Source organism: Bactrocera oleae, chromosome 4 (genome assembly GCF_042242935.1).
Source record: "Bactrocera oleae isolate idBacOlea1 chromosome 4, idBacOlea1, whole genome shotgun sequence".
NCBI classification, from domain to species: domain Eukaryota; kingdom Metazoa; phylum Arthropoda; class Insecta; order Diptera; family Tephritidae; genus Bactrocera; species Bactrocera oleae.
Genome location: NC_091538.1, coordinates 27,569,455 through 27,591,591, shown reverse-complemented (window position 1 = coordinate 27,591,591; position 22,137 = coordinate 27,569,455). Strand labels below are relative to the sequence as shown.

At 38.2% G+C, this 22,137-nt stretch overlaps 1 protein-coding gene across 9 annotated transcripts in view; it reads left to right on the top strand.

The window, feature by feature from the left end:
- Window positions 1-1,216: 1,216 nt before the first annotated feature.
- Window positions 1,217-22,137, top strand: part of shot (dystonin-like protein short stop) — a 155,025-nt gene continuing 134,104 nt past the window's right edge. For 4 of the 9 annotated variants that reach the window (XM_036362115.2, XM_036362114.2, XM_036362113.2 and 1 more), the window contains exons 1-2: window positions 1,218-1,412; window positions 15,426-15,631. In XM_036362115.2, coding sequence (XP_036218008.2) covers window positions 15,538-15,631 — 94 coding nt within the window. In that variant the 5' untranslated portion in view covers window positions 1,218-1,412; window positions 15,426-15,537. Of the gene's footprint in view, window positions 1,413-15,425; window positions 15,632-22,137 lie in introns of all 9 variants that reach the window. The other 5 variants (XM_036362136.2, XM_036362138.2, XM_036362131.2 and 2 more) reach the window with 3 other exon arrangements.

Below are 22,137 nucleotides of genomic sequence, written 5' to 3'. Positions count from 1 at the left end.
TCTTTCTGAATTTATTTTGTATTCAATATTAATGAAGCTACTGATATATTTTAACCATCCTTCTATGGGATGTTAAGCCCACTTTTGGTGATACAACCCAGGATTGTTTAGACGTGAGCTCCAATACATATGCTTAGCATTGTAATTACCATCTGCTATAAATCTATTTAACACTGAGCCAAAAAAGTCTTTAAATTGGCAATCAAAAGCATAGTTGACATAAAACCAGGGATTAAAGAATTGTTCCTTTTTGTTAGATGTGTTTCAGATAATAACATTACATTTATAGTTATTTCACTTTCAAATAATCTCCAGTTTGTGCTGGTTAACACCGTTATCATTCCAAATACGAATATAATATATAGTGCGCTAATTTTTTAATTAAAACTTTGGTTTTGCGCTTTAATTAGATCTTGAATCATATTTTTCATTGTTGACATAAATTGTGTCACACATTGAGTAAGATTTAAAATCATACTTTCAACCCCACCGTTTGGTTGAATTCCGAGCTACAACTCCGTCTTCAAGTCTTTATATACAGGGCAACCCCTATAATTAGCACTGTAATTTTCTCCACAATTACTGCATTTCTTTGTTAAATCCTCCTTCCTCAGATTACCAAGGTGAAAATCAGCACATACTGCACAAAGACTGCGAAGAGTGCAATATGATTTTGTGTGCATACTGGACCATTTCTTTTATGGGGTCCTTCAATGAAAATTCTACGGCGGAGGATATATTTTAAATTATATAAATTATAAGTTAAATTCAATATTTAAATTATTGTTAAATTTTATTAATTCTGACAATAGCAAAAGGGTTGTAAATGTCAAAAAACCAATTAAACTATTTTTGCACTATATAATGTAAAATAAATCTGTACAAACGAATTAGTGAAGTTTTAGTGGATATACAAGTGGAAAATATACGTGTATAATTCATTTGAAATCAAAAAATGCGTACTTTAAATAGTTGAAATTTTCACCCGCGGCTATATCTATATATATATATGATCTGGAGAATCTCCTCTATCCGCTCATACCTATTTTATCCCCGACAGCTTGGGGCAGTATACTAATTATTCTTCAAATAAATAAAATTGTGGAGAAGTGTATACGACACGTTATGGTTTTATTTCATTTGTTTAAGGGATACGATGGCGTTGCTGAAGAGCGGCAACACTGCTTTTTGTTGTTAAAAACAACATCGATATAAATGAACTACTTCATATTGGAAAATTTGTGTTTTATCGTAGTACCAAACAATTTATAATTTTCTTTGGTATAGGAGAAGTGAAATTTCGGATGTATGCCAATAAAGCATGAATACTCAACAAGTTTGTGTTAGACGCTTAAATAATAGTGGTTAATTTAAAAAAGCGTTCGTAATTTGCAAAATCTTAATAAATATTGGTAAGATATGGTTGCGTTTAATTCTCCTATAAAAGTAATAAAAAATATGGGACAAGGTGATTAGAGAAGTTAATATTAAATATTGAACACCTTTTGAAACGTATGTAACAAATTCATGGATTGCTTTTATTATGCGACTGCGTATACAAAGGAAAACTATTGGCCGGCATAATCAGAATTTGTTCGGTTTATTTTAATAGTGCTGATATTTCTGCTGTTTGTGTTTTACTATAATGTGCATTAAGGTTCTAACGTGGTAAATGTTTAGTTTAGGTCCCCAACGAAGGAGGCCTCGAAAATAAACTTTGTTTAAATCATCTAATTTTGACCCGAAGATTATAAATTCGTGAGCGGATAGTTGATTTTTTTTTAAAATATTTTAAAAAACGAATTTTTACAAAAATTACACACTTCGCACATATTCTTTCGCGTGGTAACTCTTTTCGGCACTGGCGGCCTTCGCCAGCGCTTAAAAAAAATAACCCTGGTCGGTCCAAAATCGGGGTGTTCGTAATTCTTTCGCGTAGAACTCCTTTTCGCACTGGGGCCTTCCGCCGCACTTTATCCTCTCTATTCGTCCATACCATCAGACCGCGACATAAAAGAAATTGTGACTTTTCTTCAGCATTTTTTTTACACAAGAAAATGTCCAACTCGTTGAACGTGTAATTACACATTCTGCTACAACAACTAAGTTACTTGAAAAATATATGTAACGTGTGTTAAATCTATTCTATATCTATAAATTATTGAAAAATTTCACTTTCCGCTCACTGATTTGTAATCTTCGCGACAAAATATATATTCATTTACAAAAATATTTTCGTGTTAAATTAAGGATGGTGCGTCATGTATCATAAAAAAACAATTGAAGAATTCAATTTCTTTAGTACAATGTTCTGAGATTGGTTGGCCGTACTAACGTTTACGTTTAAGAGGTTACATAAGTTTCGTTAGGTAAAAAAAGGGGTCGGCTTTAGTATACCGTCCCAAGTTTTCGGGGATAAAATGGGTATGGTCGAATAGAGGAGATACTCCAGATCTAAAATATATATAAATATGACCGCGGGAAACTTATAGTTTTCTAGATATTTACGTTTAAAGTTGAAAATTTCAACGGGCCTATCGCTAGAAATTTCAATATCAACCCTCATCATCAAAAGCATAACCGCTACAAGAATATGTCAGGAAAATAGCTCCAAAATCCAAAAATGTTCCGTAATTCGGTAGAACAAGGCTGTGGATTTAACTATGTTTAAGGTAACTACAGAACTGATAGTGTAGAAATGGTTGGCCGGTAAATCCTGTGATTGTAAATCAAGTTTTTAGTTAGATGTATACCAAGACCAATAATGTTACACTTCTAAGAGGATGTGCCGCGGACAGTGATGGACTTACGCTACAATGACAACATGGACTCACTGACGCCAGGCAAGCAGCAACTCTACAAATTGTAAGGCTGGAATGTGTTCGTTCGACAGATGCGAAAGTGCCCAACAGTATGGATCTCATTCCCTTCCATATTTTGTTGGAAAAGTAATGATGTTGTCGCTTGATATGGCGGATATCAGTAAGAAAATCACACTGGTCCTTTTACTCAGCTATGCTCATTAAATACACAAATTTTGCAAATAATTTTAACATTGCCTTTGGAAGCAAACAGCAGTCATATCCATTGACACATTGGGCAGTTTTAAGAGTAATTTTCGGTCGGATATCGATCCAATTTTTCGGTGTGCAGACAGCAATCTTCAGCACAACATTCATTATGAGGGTATATTTATGCCGCGGTCAAGCGACAAGGGATAAGCGCCAGGTTAACTATTGTTGAGATGGAAACAAAATTAAAAAAATTATTAAACCACGTGTCAGTAAAAATTATAGTACTACTTGATTATCTACAGACCACTGTATATTGGGGTGGGCCAAAACAAAAAAAAAATTTAATTGTTTTCTTTATTGTCTTAATTGATGAAAAAACAGTTTGAGCTCTTAATATTATCATAAATAGGCGGCACCGGATGCTTAATGCATTTTAACAGTATACAATTAATTTAAAATTTACTTGTATAATACAAAGTGGAGCACGAATCGTGCTACCAAAACAAACCGTATTAACTTTTTTCAATCACTTTCTTCACAATGCACTTTTTTTATATAGCGAACTTTATTTTATTTTATATAATTAATTATTTTTTAAAATAATGGACTGTAAATGGACAGCCATGCATGTGCGACACCTAATTAGAGAACTATTCATTGGTGACTGAAGGGTTGAAGTCGGAATTGGCTCATTTATCGATTAGTGGACCGCTTCAATTCAGTCAGATTTCTGGGATTTGTTTTGTACACCTCTTGCTCGACATAAACCCATAAAAAAGGCTGGTGCCGTCAGGTCAGGTGACCTTGGGGGCCAGCAAAGAGTGCAGTTTCTTGATATTAATTTGTTTTAAAATTTTCGTTAGAGCTCCACAATAACCGGTCTGGATATATGAGCAGTTGCTCCATCTTTCTGGAACCAAACGCTATTGAAAGAGATACGTCTTCGGCGCAGTTCTGGGTAAAAAAACTCATTCAACATCTTTAAATAACGGTGCCCATTGACAGTTACTGTTACACCGTTTTCTTCAAGGCCCGACAATACACCTTGATTAAACTGCGTTCCACAAGTTCTGGGTGAAGTTTCGTGTGGATGGACTTTTAAACGGCTCAACCGATTTGAATAAACTAAACGGCATTTCAATTTCTTGAATTTCGTGTAAGTTTGAACCCAATCGGACCAGTAGATTTCGAGAAATCTCAAAAATAAATTTCTTCCAAACCAAAAACTAATCAGTTTTAAACCTTGAAGAAACACATCGTTTGCCGCAAACCGAGTCGAAATCGGTTGATTTTCTTGCGAGATATCGAAAACAAAAAATTAAAAAAAAAATATTTAAATATTTTTTTTAAATTTACTTTGAAATAACTTGACTGGTCGATCCCATAAACTAATCAGTTTTGAACCTTGAAAAAAAAACGCCGTTTGACGCGTAAAAATCGGTTGATTTGCTTTCGAGAAATCGTTAACGAAAGAAATCACCAAAATTGATTAGTGTTTGAGAAATTTGGGAAATAGTGTTATATTAAACTCCCATTTAACTTTTGAGCTCGATGAGGCCAACCGTTTTCCACATTTTTTTTTTTTCAAAATTCCAGGCGAATAGGCAAATATACAGTGTTTAACCGGCTTGTTATTTGAACTTTGTACGGAAATAGGTAGACATCATCATCATGAACAAGAACATACGGATCTCATTGGTACGGTCTTCTTGCGGAATTTCCAGATTAGACAAAAATGTTTACCGACCTCTACCATCTACTTGGGGGAGTGTCGCAAAAATCCCGTATGAACTCCTTTTGGACGAAAACGACGGACTGCTAAGCATGGTACCGCTGCACTATCCAAACCCTCTTTTCGGTATCTCAAGTATTTATTATTAAAACATTTAAATAATAACCTGCCAAAAAAAAAAATAAGACGATTACTCACACATAAGAAAAGTTATTACAGTTAGTTTTTGTAGCACAATTCGTGCGCCACCCTGTATATTTAGATTTAATTAGCATAAACATATGCTCCGCACACTAACTAAAAGGAGTCTTACCTCGGAAAATGACAAATGTTTAGCAAGAGCAAAACGGTTCCTGTAAAAATTATTAAAATTTTACAATCAAATCATCGTCAATAATGTAGAATATCTTCCTTAAAAAGCGTCTTACTCAAGTATGATTGATTTTTCAGTTAACAAAGAAATTAAGAGACATTTTTGAGTTAAGACATCGAATAACAGTGTGAAAATCACAATTATTTCTCTGAAAGTAACATATTTCAAATAATACACATGATAAAACCCAGTTTTTTCCGATAAAGAGTCACAACTTCGCAGAATACAACAGAAAATTTACGATTTATTTTACAAAAAACGACACATTTACAAATAGTTCTCTTAGTTGATACTGCTCAAGCGAGGCAAATGACGAAATTCACAATTCCCACAACAGCCGGTTCTACGTTACCGGAATTGACCCGGATTTTATCCGGCCAAGGGTTGATATTTCCGCGATCTAATCCTGTTTGGATCGGTAAGTTAGTTTAAGTTTGTCGTCCTTAGAGCAACGCCTATCAGCAGGGTTGCTCCGTATCCTCCTGACCCGTGCTGCCATCGAGTTCAATCCGTGCCCCGAGGTATTCTACTGCTGCATCTGCGCTAAAAGACTCCATCCAAACTCCACCTTGGTTAGGTGCAACACATGCAATCAATGGAGCCTAGCCTTCATACTGCACAGCACCGTGCGATGTCGTTTAATCGATGGTGACATCGACCGCAGGGACACTACTCTTGAATGTCAGGGTATACCTTTCCGGTCAGGCGATGTCGAGCTCGAGATATTTAATATATACATCCTCCCAGTTACATGTTGCCCAACAGGATACCACCTGAACATAGGTGTGCTACTTCGGCGCGGAAACCGTTTGGTGCTAGGCAACTTAAACGCGCACCACGATTTTTGGCATTCCTGTCTGTCAAACGATAGTAGGGGAATAGAGCTGGCGGAACAGATTGACGATTCGACATTCTGCACAATGAATGACGAAGCCCTCACCACAACTATGGGCACCTGTAATAGCTCGCCAGATATTACCACAGCTAAAAAGCATAACCTGATAAATAGCATAACATGGCGACCTATGCTAACTGTCGCATCAGACCATCTGCCCATAATTATCTCGATCGAAAAACCTCTCGACTTTATATGTGTGGATAACCGCACCTTTATTAACTTTAATAAAGCGAACTGGGTCGGCTTCACAGAATTTACCGAGAGCACCTTCACCGCACTACCCGCGTCAATCCCGAAGGTGATCGCTGCTGCTACTGCTCTCTTCCTACCGGCTGGAAGAATCGCGGAACTCCGCCCTAATTTCTCAGCTGAAGCAGCTGTATTAGCGAACGATTGCGACACCTTACGCCATGCCGATCCCCGAATAGGGGGCCCCCTATTCCTACTTATCCAGACTAGACCACGACATACAAAACTTATGTCTTGCATGCAACGAGTCCCCGCATGACACTAATCATCTCTTTAAATGCCCAATGACACCTACTCACTTAATCCCTCTGTCCCATGATCCGAACCCGTGGAAGCAGCTTGTTTCCTGGGCCAACCAACAAACAGGGTCTGGATAACCGTCATCTTATTTATTTATTTATTTAAACGCCAATCGGCAATATACATAGATATAATAAAGAATTCAAGTATTATACATAAGTAGCTAGGGTATATTAGTGAAATATCTGGAAAATATTCAAATAATTGTAAGTTAATATGTAATTCAGACTTGATTTAGATGTAATTCAGACGAGCAGGTGTCTCTTGGTGTTTTCGGTAAAAGCAGCGTATGTTCCTCCATAGACATCAATTTCACCTTGAAGTGAATTTACTAATTTAGCCAGTCTATTCTGAGGACCATAGATAACATAAATTTTCTTGGATTTCGATGTTTTTAGTAATCTATTTCGTTAGGGTCTCATGAGCAGCAGTGATGTTATTGACTAATTTGTAGAAAAAGCAGAGGTCAGCGACAGAATTTACGCTGCACCTTTTCAACTTTATCGATTGTCGTGTTAGTGTAGGGAGTGAAGCCAGGATTCCGAAATACATACAACGTCGTACTGGTTAGCCGCTAATGCTGTTTGAAATGTTGAGAGTTTTGTACGCAGACCTCTGACGTTCTGGTAGCACAGGTGGACGTAAGATACTTTCTTCTTGTTCGTTCAGCGAACGAAAATTTCTTTTAACGATTCTTGGGACACCATGGATATATTTAATTATGTTACTGTCATCACCACTCTTCACGATTGAATCATGCTCTTGACGCAAATTTTTCAGATGAAGTTGTTGAGAGGGAGTTAGATCAGTCTTGAAAATAAAACCTGAGTTTTCGTCTGTTGGTCTGTATTTGATAATGGAAAGAGCATCGGCTGCTGAGCGGGTGGTAATGTGAAGAGGACGTGTACGTCCAGGTGTAGGACGACCCAGTCTACGTAACTTGAGTTCAGTGGCCTCATCCTTGAGACTGGGAGGCAAAGCTGTGACGAACTTTGTTCTGTCATCCTCTAAACGGTCCTTTCCAGCAGCTTTATCAGACTCAGGAATATTTAGGGCAATCACGTTGGTTTCACGGCGTTTTCGTTCCGACAGTTCAGTGAAAAACTCTTCCTGGCTGGTAGGCAGCCTCATATCTACGTTTAGCTTGTCTTCAACTGATGTAAGTTTGTCATTCAGGGCAGAACATTGATTTGATAGCGAGACGTTTTGTTCTGACAGTTTGCTTACCTCTTTTCTTAAGTCCTTGATTTCACTTAGAACTGATTTTTTTAGGTCCCTGAACTCACGTTCATAATTTGTTGTAAAACGTTCAAAGTGTCTCTTGAGTAATCGGATAGTTCTCTAGGTTGGCGGGGTTGCCAGGTTTCAGTAGGGGGACTACTCTTTCGACTTTCCACACATCGAGTATACGAAGAGAGATCAGCGCCAGGTTGAAAACCTTGGTTAGGTTGTTGTTGTAGCGGCAAAATAGAGTAATTTGGAGGAATTCTACCGAGTTGACAGTCCTTGGACGGATAAAACTCCTTGTCCGTTCCGATTACTCAAACTCGACTGTTGTGGGGACGGACTTTGGTTCGATATTTTACGTCCTTTGAGCTTAGATGAATTGAATCTGACCGTCATGTATCTTCGGGTTGGACAATGCCTTGACAGTGTCCAGAGCTGTTGTTGTTTTAACGGTTATAGGTTATAGGTAGGAGTTTAACCTGTTAAAGTATCCAGAACGAAATTGCGCATGGGTCACTCTAGATTCTCGTGGCAACTCGAGCTCTTCGTCTGCGATAGGTAGTGGTTTTACTCTAAGTACGCCACTCACTGAGAGGGAGTCGGTGAATGTGTTAATGGCTCCACTGTGAATGGCGGTCAGTGCATATCTAAAGTTAGTTGCGTCCGAAGTCTGGTTGATGTTTCAGGGAGGCCGTTCCGTTTCAAGCAGACAACTGCAGGGGTAGTTTCTGTGAAAACATCCGAGCAGAAACTGCTTAGAGAGGAGCTCTTTGTGTTCCTTAACCGGAAGCATACTAGCCTCGCTGTGTAGGTATTCGACTGGAGACATCAAGAGGCATCCCGTGATGGTCCAGAGTGCAGTGTTCTGACATATCAGAAGTTCCTTCGTCTGCGTTGCAAGACATCCAGGCGACCATATTGATGCGGTGTAGTTAAAGACTGGTCTACCGTCTGCTGTGTATGTTGCCAACAACGTTTATTTGTCTTCTCCATGACCTGCCGGCAAGCGAATTTGTTGCGGCTATCTACTTTGTCAGTTATCGCGGGCGTTCAAGGAGTGAAGGAGCACAGGCTGTCCAATGTCGTGACACCTAAAAACTTTTTGGGTTATTGACCGTCGGAATTTTAACACCGGGTATTTAAAGAGTGGTCAGCGACAGGTTAAGGACTTTGGTTGTTGCTGTTGTTGTAAAGGTTACCTAGTTCCCGTTTGGGTGATAAATTCCAGATTCGTTGTCGTTGAGGTCATCTAACGGGAGGCCCAGGAAACGAGCTGTTTCGACGGGGTCGGACCATAGGAAGAAGGGTGTTAGATGAGTGGGGTTTGTTGGGCATGCAAAGAGGTGGTTAGTGTCATGCGGAGACTCATTGCACGCAGGACATGTGTTTGGTATGTCGGGGTCTATTCTGGATAAGTAGGAGTTTAACCTGCTACAGCATTCAGAATGAAGTTGCGCGAGGGTCACTTTGGTTTCTACGTCTGCTATGGGTGGTGGTTTGACTCGTAATACGCCATTCACTAAGAGGGAGTCTGTGAAGGTGTTGATGGCTTCACTGTGAATGGCGGTCAGTGCCTGTCTGAAGTTCGTCGCGTCCGAAGTCCGGTCGGCGTACTGTCTAATGTCGTTGACGTAATCAAGGAAAGACCTCTTTCGTTCGTTCCTTAACCGGAAGCATACGGGCCTCACTATGTAGGTGTTCGATTGGAGACCTCAAGAGGCATTCCGTGATAGTCCGGAGTGCAGTGTTCTGACAGGTCTGAAGCTTCTTCTTCTGCGTGTCACTCCATCCAGGCGACCATATTGGGGCTGCATAATTTAGGACCGGCCGGCCAATGCCTTGTATGTCAACAACGTTTCTTTGTCTTTTCCCCAAGAGCTGCCGGCAAGCGACTTGAGGATCTTGTTGCGGCTCTGTACTTTGGCAGTTCTCGCGGTCGTGTGAGGAGTGAAAGGGCACAGACTGTCCAATGTGACGCCTAAAATTTTAGGGTTATTGGCTCTCGGAATTTTTGTGCCATCGACTGAAATGTTCAGGTCCAGTCTGTACTCCTTCGTCTAATTTGTGAAGATGGTCGCTGTGGATTTAGTGGGGGAGAGTGTTAGGTTCCTTGCAGAGAAGAAGCGAGAAAGATCGGAGAGGTAGCTGTTTACTTTTGAACACATGCCATCGATTCCATTGCCCGACGTCAATATCGTACAGTCATCAGCGTACGGGGTCACTGAAATTCCCGCTGGTGGCTGGGGGAGTTTCGAAATATAGAAATTAAACAGTAGTGGGGAGAGGACACCGCCCTGCGGAACCCCCTGTTTTATTTTCCTAAGTTTGGAGTTTTGACCTCGAAACAGTACGGATGAATGGTAGTTCATAGTCCGCTCAGGTAGTTCATAGTCCACCGCTTCAGCCCTGGAGGTAGCGTTGATTGTTCTAGCTTTTGACAAGTCCAACCCTACGAGGATCGTCCTCTCGTAGGGTGGCTTCTGGTTCAGGCCATGAACTATCTGGGCGTTTATGACGCTAAGTGCTGTGGTGGTACTGTGCACTTTTCGGAAGGCATGCTGATGATCTGCTAGACTCAGGTGCTGAGTGAATGACGGGAGTAACAAGGCCTCAAGTGTCTTCACTACTGGGGAAAGGAGAGTTATCGGGCGATAAGACTCCCCTTTGTTGGCGGGTTTCCCAGGTTTCAGTAGTGGGACCATTCCTCCGACTTTCCACACATCGGGTATTTGAAGAGTGGATATCGACAAGTTGAGGACTGAATAAATCTATACACAATTTGCGTAGGAGCACACACCAGTGATCCAACACTAACACTTGATTCAATATAAAATAAACGCAAGTGGCTCGGTAAATCAATAATTTTAGTTTATTCCGCATTTACCAACAATATATTTTACACAAACGAAATTAAATATATAATATAATAATTGATGGAATCGAACGCAGTGGGGGTCGTCTTGAATTGATGCGTAAGCGCGCAGGAACTGTTGTCCGAACGAATTATTTTAGCGAATGTATGTGTGGCGCTCAGGCCCGTAGACGATAAGCGAAAGATGATGTGAGGGCGATGATCCCGTCCTTTTTGTTGCCTTGCTAATGATCGGCTAGACTCAGGTGGTGAGTGAATGTCGGGAGTAGCAAGGCCTCAAGTGTCTTCACTACTGGGGAAAGGAGAGTTATCGGGCGATAAGACTCCCCTTTGTTGGCGGGTTTCCCAGGTTTCAGTAGTGGGACCACTCTTCCGACTTTCCACACATCTGGTATTTGAAGAGTGGATATCGATAGGTTGAGGACCTTGGTGAGATAATTTACTATCGTTAGGCCTAGGTGTTTTAGCATCAGCATGCTTATTCCGTCAGGGCCGATGGAATTAGACGATTTGGCCTTTTTGATGACACTCTGAACCTCCTCATCGGTGAAAGTAAGTGGTGCGCTTCTTCGGGTCCGAGGAGGCATGGCCATCGAATTGAATTTCAACTCGGTCGTCATGTCTCCTCAGATTAGACAAGGTGGTTCAGGGTTGGTCAGACTGGGAGTCATGCTGTCTGTGTGAGCTCCTTAGGGCCGTGGAGGTCCTATCTTGGCCACTCGACTGGGGTGGCAGCGCCATTGCACGGCTGTTGAGGCGGTGTCGCAGTTATGCGTTGGCAGCATGGGGCCACATAACTTGTGGTCCACTCCCTATAAGTCTTAAGTCCTTCCAGATCTTAAGAAGGCTCCTTCTATTGCATGTTTTGCACCTGACCTAGATGGAGTTTGGATAGAGCCTTTTAGCGCAGATGCAGGAGTAGAATTTCTCGGGGCCCGAGTTGGACGTGATGCCATAATTTTATCGACATGACTTGTAAATTTAACCTTACGCACTATTACACCTAGGTCTTTTACAGAGGAAATTTGCTCTTGCTGATGATCATCAAGGTACTACAAGGTACTTGTATTTTGCTAACCCCTGGTTTAGCTACGGATTTAGCTCTGTTTAAATTTAGTTTATTTAGTTTGCGCCAACCCTGATTCAATTTTCTGTAGATTTTTAAGTCATCTGCATATAATAGATAATTTATTTATTTATTTAAACGCCAATCGGCAACATACATAGATATAATAAAGAATTAAAGTATTATACAAAAGTGGCTAGGGTATATTAGTGTAATATCTGGAAACTATTTAAATAATTGTAAGTTAATATGTAATTCAGACTTGATTTAGATGTAATTCAGACGAGCAGGTGTCTCTTGGTGTTTTCGGTAAAAGGAGCGTATGTTCCTCCATAGAAATCAATTTCACCTTGAAGTGAATTTACTAAATTAGCCAGTCTATTCTGAGGACCAAGGACAACATAATTTTTCTTGGATTTCGATGTTTTTAGTAATCTATTTCGCCTCAGGGTAAGACTAGCAGGGGCGAGTTCAAAACTGTTTAGGATCTCATGAGCATCAGTGATGTTATTGACTACTTTGTAGAAAAAGCAGAGGTCAGCGACCTGTCGACGAGAAGACAGTTTGTTTATACAGTAGAACTGGTAGACCTCATCAGTAGTGCAGATGTGACTTGGTGACGATAGTTTATAGGCCAGTGACTTACAAAATTTACGCTGCGCCTTTTCAACTTTATCGATTGTCCTGTTAGTGTAGGGAGACCAGATTACCTAACCATATTCAAAAATTGGTAGTACAAGTGACTTGAATAGTCTAATGAGTGTCCAAGGGTTTTTGAAAGGTGAGCTTATTATCAACAATGATACCTTTCTCTTTTATGTTCTCGACCTCCGCTATCTCAAGCCCATCAAGTTTGTAGCTCGTGCGGATCGGTGAGTGTGAGCGAGCGAAAGATACGGCCGCACATTTGTTTACGTTGAGATCCAGCTTGTTCACTCGACACCAGTCACTGAGGATATTTATGTCTTGTTGCAAAATTATGATGTCTGTCTCACAAGTAATCGGTCTAAATATTTTGAGGTCATCAGCATATAGAAGGAAATCAGAAGCAAAATTATTACCAATGTCGTTGACAAAGATGTTAAATAGTACAGGACCAAGGTGAGATCCTTGTGGCACACCAGAGATTACTTCATATTCACTGGATAAGTGGCTATCTACTCTGACTTACAAGCGTCTGCCTGTGAGGTATGTACGTATCCAAGCTAATGCACGTCCAGCCACACCATATTAACTTAGCTTATCTAAAAGTATTTCGTAGTCAACACGGTCGAAAGCCTTGCTGAAGTCTGTGTAAATGCTGTGTGTGCAGTTGCCGGAATCCATGGAGTTCAGCAGTTTGTCGACGTATATGAACAAATTGGTAGTGGTGGATCTGCCACTAGTAAAGCCATGTTGTTTGGTTGTTATGATGTTTTCAAATGCCTGACGTATCTGTGGAAGCACTAACCTCTGAAATAGTTTTGAAAGTGCAGACTGTATGCAGATAGGACGGTAGTTGCTAACCAAGGTTTTGGGCCCCTCTTTATGAATCGGTGAGATGTATGACAGTTTCCAGTAGGTGTGAAGTGGTGAAGAGATTCGCCAAATATATGTGTCAAAGGCTCACATAGGCCTACCGCACAGTTTTTGATGAATATGTTAGGTAACCCATCGGGGCCTGGACCTTTGCTGGGGTCGAGTGCAAGGAGTTCTTTGAGTACTGCATCGTAGGTCACTATAATCTGATACAAATTGCTCTTTTATGTCATTGATGAATATGTTAAAAAGAATTGGCCCCAGGTGAGAGCTTTGCGGGACATCAGAGGAGACTTCATATGCATCAGAGATGTGACTGTTTACATGTAGCTGTAAACACTCTTAAATCATGAAGCGAATAAGTTACTTACTTATTTTCCATTGCTGGCTGTTGTGCCGTTATATTTTAGTGTAGATGGGATGTTGGTGTCACTTATTCTAGAAAAATTGGAAACATCTGATTTTATTATATTTATTATATTATTTATATTTAGTTATTTAAGGGATATATTATATAACTAAAACAGTTACTCAGCTTTTTGCAGTCATTTCGGAGGCTCCGAAAAATTTTATAGCTTAATTTTTTATATCTAGCAAGAGCTATATTATTTCTCTGACTAAGTTTATCAGTTTTGTTGAGGACCAGTTTGGATGATTGCTTGATATCTAATTTTGTATAGGTACATATAGTGTAATTCCCTCGTTTATTTTATTATGGGTATAATATATTGATTCCAGTTGCTTGACAAGAAGAATCCGTTTAGGCCTGGATAGTCTGCATTTTTAGAGATGTATCTAGGTGAACTAGTTTGCTTTAAATTAGTTTGAATATTAATTAGTATGTTTAGCGCTGGGTGATGTTGATTAGAGGTTCAGCTTTACTGACTCTTATATCTGTGTTGCTTAAACACAGGTTGCCATTACCTATCGTATTGTATTTTATATAGAATCATGTTGCTGTAGAATAGGCTCACCCAATGTATGTGAAGGGAACTGCTTTGCAAGTTGTATTCACTTAAATGAGCAGCTTGCTGTTCAGGTATTTGTTATTTAGGTATGATATTACATTAGCGTGACTGTTGTAGATATCTTTTGATGATAGGGTGGAAATATACGCTTGCGATTATAACATCGTCTTCGGTACAACTTTTGTAAAATTGTTCTAAATGAGTGACTTCATCTTCTAATAGCTCTACAGAAATACTTTATTTGACTGCGATTAGTACACCCTGGCTTCCGCTCACTAGTACAGCTGCCTCAGTCTTTTCTAAATAATGTATAAGTGTTATTTCACCATCAGCAATAGTTGTGTTCAATCACGTTTCACTAATGCATACCATCATTTTAAGTTATTCATCTAGCTCAGAGCGTAGTCCATTGAGATTTTGGGGAAAATTTACCGTCCCAATATTTCGGGGATAAACTGGGTGTGGGCGTATAGAGGAGGTTTTCCAGATCAAGATATAGAATAGCCGCGGGAAACTTGTGTTGGAGAGTATTTGAGATATTTGCATTTAAAGTTGAAAAATTCAACAATTTATAGTACGTATTTTTTCGATTTGTAATGATTTTTACACTTATTCGTTTCTATACATTTATTTCATACATCGGTTTTCGTCGGTCGGTTTTTACCTAATGCTGGTCTATGAAGATGGCAGAGCTTAATATCAACCTTGGTAACTAGCTCAAAATCATCTTGGCGCCCTTCTGTGCCGACCGGTTGTTTTGTCACGCACATAGCTCTGAAATTACGCGGTCAGGATCAATATTAAAATTATTGTATAGTGAAATGAAAACTTTTTCTTGTAGAGAATTTGACGATCCTCAAAAACACAACTAATCAATTAATGTTCGACTAATATGAACTAATTGAAATTAACTGTCCCATCCGGCATTCGAAGTTATTAATGTTAAGTTATTTCAAAGAGTGAAATATAATTTTGTAAGTGGTTTTCAAATTAATAATTAAATTGTCGCTTTGATGAGTAATTTTTTTGTTTTATTGTAAAATATTTTATATTTATTAAACATTAACTGATTTGAATGGTTTAACAGTAATTGCTGCGAAATGTTTTGCTTATATTTTTCCATTTACATATATTTAACAATCAAAAAAAATTATTTTTAGTTCAACTCATTTTATTGTATATTGATATAATAGTATATAAATTTATAGGAACACTGCGGCGTGATCTATTTCCATTCATTTTATCCTGATAAATTGTAAAATATGAACCAAAGACCGCGTTGATGGCAACTATTCTGTAATATCTCGCGCAGAAGTAAAGATGGATCGTGAGAGCCTTAGCGAATGGGCTAAGGATAAGCCACTTAGTATTCTACAGCTTGATCCGGCAGATAGAGCTGTACTAAGAATAGCAGGTAAATAAGTAAAACAAATATTTAATTAATAGTTAATATGTTTTCGTTATTTTGTAAGCTTAAGGTCTGCATTTCTGCCTCATATATTTGATATATTGTTTTTATTCCGTTTTCGAAGAACTTGACTAAAAATTCGTTGTTTTCCTTATGCCAAAATTTATCCATATTTTTCTATGCTGTTGGTCGGATATAAATCCGATTATTTCGCTAAGTAAACTGAATTGTCTTGAAAATATGTATTCTCCTTTCTGTACTGTAATAAATAGAGTGAGTCTAATTGGAAACGTATTACACACTTTCTTCTCAAGGACAAATGATCTATATTTAGACCAGGAAAGTAATGTTAATAAGCAGAAACAACTGCCGGCGAATATTAGACAGAGAGAAAAAGGACAATTCGGGTCCATTGGGGTAACGAGAAGCGGCTGTCGAGGGTTGGATTATTTAATAACTTTAACGAAACTGACTGGATTGTAATTATATAATTAACTGAAAACACCTCTTTTGTACTTCCCATTTTTACGACAGTAATCGTTTGCGAACGTCGATTCTGCAAAGTGAATGCTACTTCTATTGCTTGTTTCATTCCTGATGGTAGGTAGCGTTTCGGAAATCCGCCTCAACTTTTAAAGAAGCGGTATTAAGAAAATAGCTCTCTGTAATACCTGTATAAGGGATGTCACTTTGGACATTCGATCACTGGTAAATTATGAGCGGGCGAAATGGATAAGGTATCTGAAGTCTCGCAACCCTCCACCGGTATGAGTAAGCTATGTTAAAGCATTACAAATTTCGATGAAATATGATGGCCAAGATGTTATCAAAAAGTGAAAGTCTATAGTTCCATGGGCCCGGCTCGTTTTTTTACTATCATAAGTCGAATTGAAACCGCATGTTATCGTACAATTGAATTCTAGTAGCACCGCTCATCGGCATCAATTTAAATTAAAATACTTAAAGGTTTTAACAGAGTTGTTATAATATATAAGAAAGAGTGGAACTCCTCACTAAATTAACTGACCTTTGTATTTAAAGTTTGAGAATAAGTGAAATATCCACCTTTTAAACACGGTGTGCTCCCCAATAAATTGTATATCAATTTGTTCATGGTCCTTCGAGCCATACTGAATGGCACTATAGTCTTTATCCAAAAAATACATACACAAATGCCGTGACAAAAAATAAAAATAAATTATAAAAACTACCAAAGGTACAGTGCAGTGAGGTGAAATGGTAAAATATATGGTATACATCTATAAACATACATATCATAATATATACAAGGTGCGTTCCAAAGTAAACAGGACTTTTAAAAATAGACAGAACAAATGGTTTTATCGGCAAAATCAATTAATTTTATTCAAAATAGTCTTCTTCTGCTTTAATACAGCTTTTTGCACGGTTCAAAAGCATGTCGAACGAGTGTTTTAGCTCGTTGCCCGGTATGGCCGCCAGTATGTCGGTGCAAGCCTTTTGAATAGCCTCCACGTCTGCATAACGCTTTCCTTTCATCGGCAAATGCATTTTTCCGAAAAGTTAGAAGTCGCACGGTGCCATAACAGGTGAATACGGGGAGTGGTTTATTGTTAAAATGTGATTTGTGGTCAAATAATCGGCCACAGGCGTCGATTGATAAGACGGCGCATAATCGTGCAACTAACGCCAACTTCCATCTTCGCGATATTCGGGCCGACCACCAATCGCGGCGCACCAATAGCTGCAAAACTCCAAGGTAGAATACCGCATTAACGTTTTGGCCGGGTGGAAAAAATTCTTTGTGACAATACTCTTGGAATCATAAAAACAAATCAGCATTGTCTTCTCTTTTGACTTCTCCAGGAGCGATTTTTTGGGTTTCGGCTCATTTCTTATTTATGTCCTCACGACCATTTTGAAAACGTTGAAACCACTCATGCACTTTGCTACGGGATAGGCAATCATCGCCATAAACTTGTTTCATCAATTGAAACGTTTCGGTAACAGTTTCACCAATTTTCATTTTCGCACCGATGACAAAAACATACTGACACTTAAAACGGAATAACTTCACTTCGAATAGATGAAATGTCATGAAATTTATACTGGAAGTCAATAAAGGATAGCAGATTCTAACGCACTAGTCGACATATAGATGGCGTCACTAGAGTTTACTTTGTTACTTTTGTACTGTTTACTTTGGAACGCACCTTGTATTTATAAAAATTACAACACACGTTTTGTCCGGAGTAAACTCCTAAACTATTGAACTGATTTTAGTCAAATTTAGCACAGTGTTCAGTTTGATCCAACTTAAATCGTATACTAGTTTATGTCTCATTTAGCATGTGTTCAAATCAAGGACCGTAAATAATAATTATTGTTGCGATTTTTAAATGAAAAAATCAATCACTTAGAATCGACTTACAAAAAACTCTTCGCCGATAATTATTAATTTTATAATAAATCATATATATTCATTATTTGTGATTTATATTTTTTTTTCTCAAAATAAAACTCATTTTTAGATTACACGTTATGTAGGTTTCTGTTAGCTTCGTTGCAGATCCTTTTAGAACACACCTTTTGGATTAAATTTATAGTACGGTATTGCCACGCCCCTTTTTCGGGATATATTTTCTGGTTTGCATGACTATTGGTTATCGGATCCAAAACACCAAAGTTATTCAAAACGTAATTTCTGTCGGCAAATACGATTGTAGCGGCAACGTGTTCATCGATATAAGTTTTGTTTAAAAAAAAAAACACAATTTAAGACATTTTTTTGTTTTAAAAGTGTGATCTAAAAGTGAGTTTTATTTTGAGAAAAAAAAAATAGAAAACTATTAAAATTTCTTTTAATTGTGGCATTTTCGGCGCTTTCGCCTTTATTTGTTTATGGTTTAGTTTCCTTCTTAGTTTTGATTCCTGAGACTTGCTGCAGAAGACATATGTTTAAACTAAAAAAATTATCGAAATTGCACTAATTCTTTTTAGAGAAGCCGAAAAGTATTTACGCAAACCGGGCCATGTTAAGGCCATGAAGGTCTGCCACGAAACAGAGAGCTTCGAGCAGTTGGAGCGCAGTTTGCTTATTTGTGGTTGCTATTTTTTTTTTGCCCAAAAATAGTGATTATATATGATTTCTTATAAAATTAATCAAAATTAATAATTTTGAACACAAAAACTTTAAATCATTATATGTAATTTTTATTTATTTATTTTGTTAAAAAATAATGTATATTTATGATTCTTAAGTTTTTTGCTCATGCTTATTTACGATTTATTATTATAATATTAATCAAAATTAATCATTATCGGTGAAGAAAATCGTAAAACTCAATATGTGATCATATTACGTGATTTAAAAATAAAACTTATAATGATTACGGTCTTTGGTTGAAATAAATAATAATCATTATAATTTTAAGCAAAAATTTTTTTAATTGACAAATATTTTTTATCAATAATTTTCAAACTTAAACCTTAAGTACAATTCCATGGATTCTTAAATCGGCAATAACGTTTTCACCGTTATTGGTAAATAATATTTTCACTGTATTGAATAGTTTATTATAATCGTGTAAATGTATGCCATAGCCACAGCAACGCGCGACAGGAACTAGTAGTCGTATCTATAAAAATTATATGTCACGTTCTTTGTCCGGGGTAAACTACTAACCCGTTTTGGTAAAAATCAGTAAACTGTGTCCAGTTTGATCTAACTTAAAGGATAGAATAGTTTATACTTTAATTATGTTAAAAGTCAAAATAATTCATAAATGAAAAACAAATATTAGGTCAAGTAAAAAGTTCGTTCGGTTTTTATCTAAGAGATGGCGTTATTGTCCATAGTACTAGTGTTACGTTGTCGCATCATGTCATACTATATGCCACTGAAAACGTGTTTATTCGCGCTAAAAGTTTGTCTTTGACAGTTTTTCGATTGATTTACTCAGTTCGTTGTGAGCGCTCGTCAAAGATGGACACCAACAAAGAGAAAATCCGCTATATTTTACAATTTTTCTTCGATCAAAGCGAAAAAGCAGGCAAAGCGGCTGAAAACATTAATTTAGTTTATGGGCCCGATACTGTAAACGAACGTGTAGCACAAAAGTGATTTGCTAGGTTCCGTTCCGGTAATTTCGATGTCAAAGATGCACCACGCGTCGGGACGCCTGCCGTCAGAAATTTCGATAAAATCATAGAAATAGTGGAAACAGACCGTTACTTATTTAATTGCTGAGGAACTAAAGATAAAAAGGAGCTCGATGTTTGGGTGTCACATGAACTAACGCAAAAAACACGATGAACCGAATTTCCATCTGCAAATCGCTGCAGAATCGACCCGTTTCTGAAGCGGATTGTGACTGGCGATGAAAAATGGGTCACTTATGACAACATCGAGTGCAAACGGTCGTGGTCAAAGCTCGGGGAAGCGGCCCAGATGGTGGCCAAGACCTGATTGACGGCCAGGAAGGTTTTGCTGTGTGTTTGGTGGGATTGGTAAGGAATCATCTACTATGAGCTGCTCCCCTATGGCCAGACGCTCAATTCGGCCCTCTACTTCCAACAACTAGACTGCTTGAAGGCAGCACTCATCCAGAATAGGCCATCTTTGATCAACAGAGGCCTAATTGTGTTCCATCAGGACAACGCCAGGCCACACACGTCTTTGGTGACTCGCCAGAAGCTCCTGGAGCTCGGATGGGAGGTCCTAATGCACCCACCTGATAGTCCGGACCTGGCACCAAGTGATTACCATCTTTTCCTGTCCTTGGCGAATGCGCTTAATGGTGAGAAGTTGGCCTCAAGAGAGGCCTGTGGAAATTGGCTCTCCGAGTTTTTTGGCAATAGGGACGCAGTCTTCTACGAGAGGGGTATAATGAAGTTGGCATCTCGTTGGCAACAAGTTTACGAACAAAACGGCGCAATATTTCAAAACAAGCATGTATTCAAAAAGTAAAAAATAAAATAGTTATAACTTTGAAAAAAATGCAGAAAAAAATCAAAACTCAACAATCTGGAGAGCAGAGATGCGCAACACAAACATCTTGAAAAATAATATCAGAAGGTAGAAAAAATATAATTCGGCCGGCTGTTGGAAGGACAAGATCACCGTGCGAAGGCACATAGAACCATGTGAAACTGGTAAGGTATCTACATTATCTTTGAATCTTGCCAAGATACAGTCACAACAGAAAATCGCATCAGTAGCTACTTTGCTAGATGATGGGCGAACGAAACATTCAGAATTTAAATTGTCATTAGGAATTTATAACAAAACAAACTCATCAGGTTATATAAAAAATAGGGGAATAACTGCAGTGTTGAAAAGAAGTTCTGTCATAACTTGTGATGAGTGCAAAATGGTTCACAAATATTCACTCAAAGAAACGATAAACTCCTATTCTATTCTATCCTATTATCCTTCTGCGTAATTTAAATTCCTGTCAATTATGAAGAAATGTGTACTGGTCATCAAAAATATCAAAGGAAATATTATTGAAGCAAGCTTTTGACGGGAAAGTTTAAAGAAGTAGTGGTCCTGTTGGCACATATGCCAATGATACTGTCAGAATCTATTGTACAATTCCATTCAGAAGGCTTCAGTACCCCATGTTTAGCTTTCGCCATGACTCATGGCTATAAAAAAAGTCTCAAATATATATGAAAAATTCATGTTTATCCCATGTTCCATACTCAAGTATGTAAAAACCATCAAAACTATATGTAACATACTACCTAGAAACGGATTAACTAAGAAGCATTGAATAATGCTGAACTAAATTAAATTGAAAATATTTATTACCAAAAATTATAAATATATATATTATATCTCGGTGAAAAAAGAAAGGTGCAAAATTTCAGATTGATATCTCAGAAACTGAAGGACTAGTTCGCATATATACAGACAGATGGATGAACGGACGGGCATGGGTAAATCGACTCAGCTGGTGACTCAGTTATACATATATACATTTGCGGCCACGCGGCACTTTATTAAATTAACCACCTCTTTGAATGCCCAATAAACCCAATTCAACCCAACTAAACTATAACTTCTCATCCAAGCGGGACTAGGTAACCGTTACAACAACAACAACATTAAATTTTTTATCAGACTTTTTCTCCAAAATTCGTTTTTCATGTTTTGAGTAAGCACAGCCTTCAAGATAAAGACATCACTATAAAGGGCCCTTAATAAAGTCTATGAAGCTGTATTTTTTTCTTTTACGACAAAAGCAGTGCATCTTGAGCTATATACAAATTCTACACCGAAGGCTTTTCTCGCGGCGTTGGCTCACTTCGTCGGCCGGCGCCACTGAAAAGCAGTTCAGGAAATTTATTAAAAAGGTCCCATCTGAAACTATTTAAAGGTACAGATTGGTTGAAACCTTTCTGCTCTCACCAAGAAATAGCACTACTAGCTCCAAATACTTTTTTTAAGGTACATCTGTCGTGAGAACACATGCAAAGTTACAAGTCATTCTGTCAATTAATTATTTGTTTACAAGCCATTGGAAGTT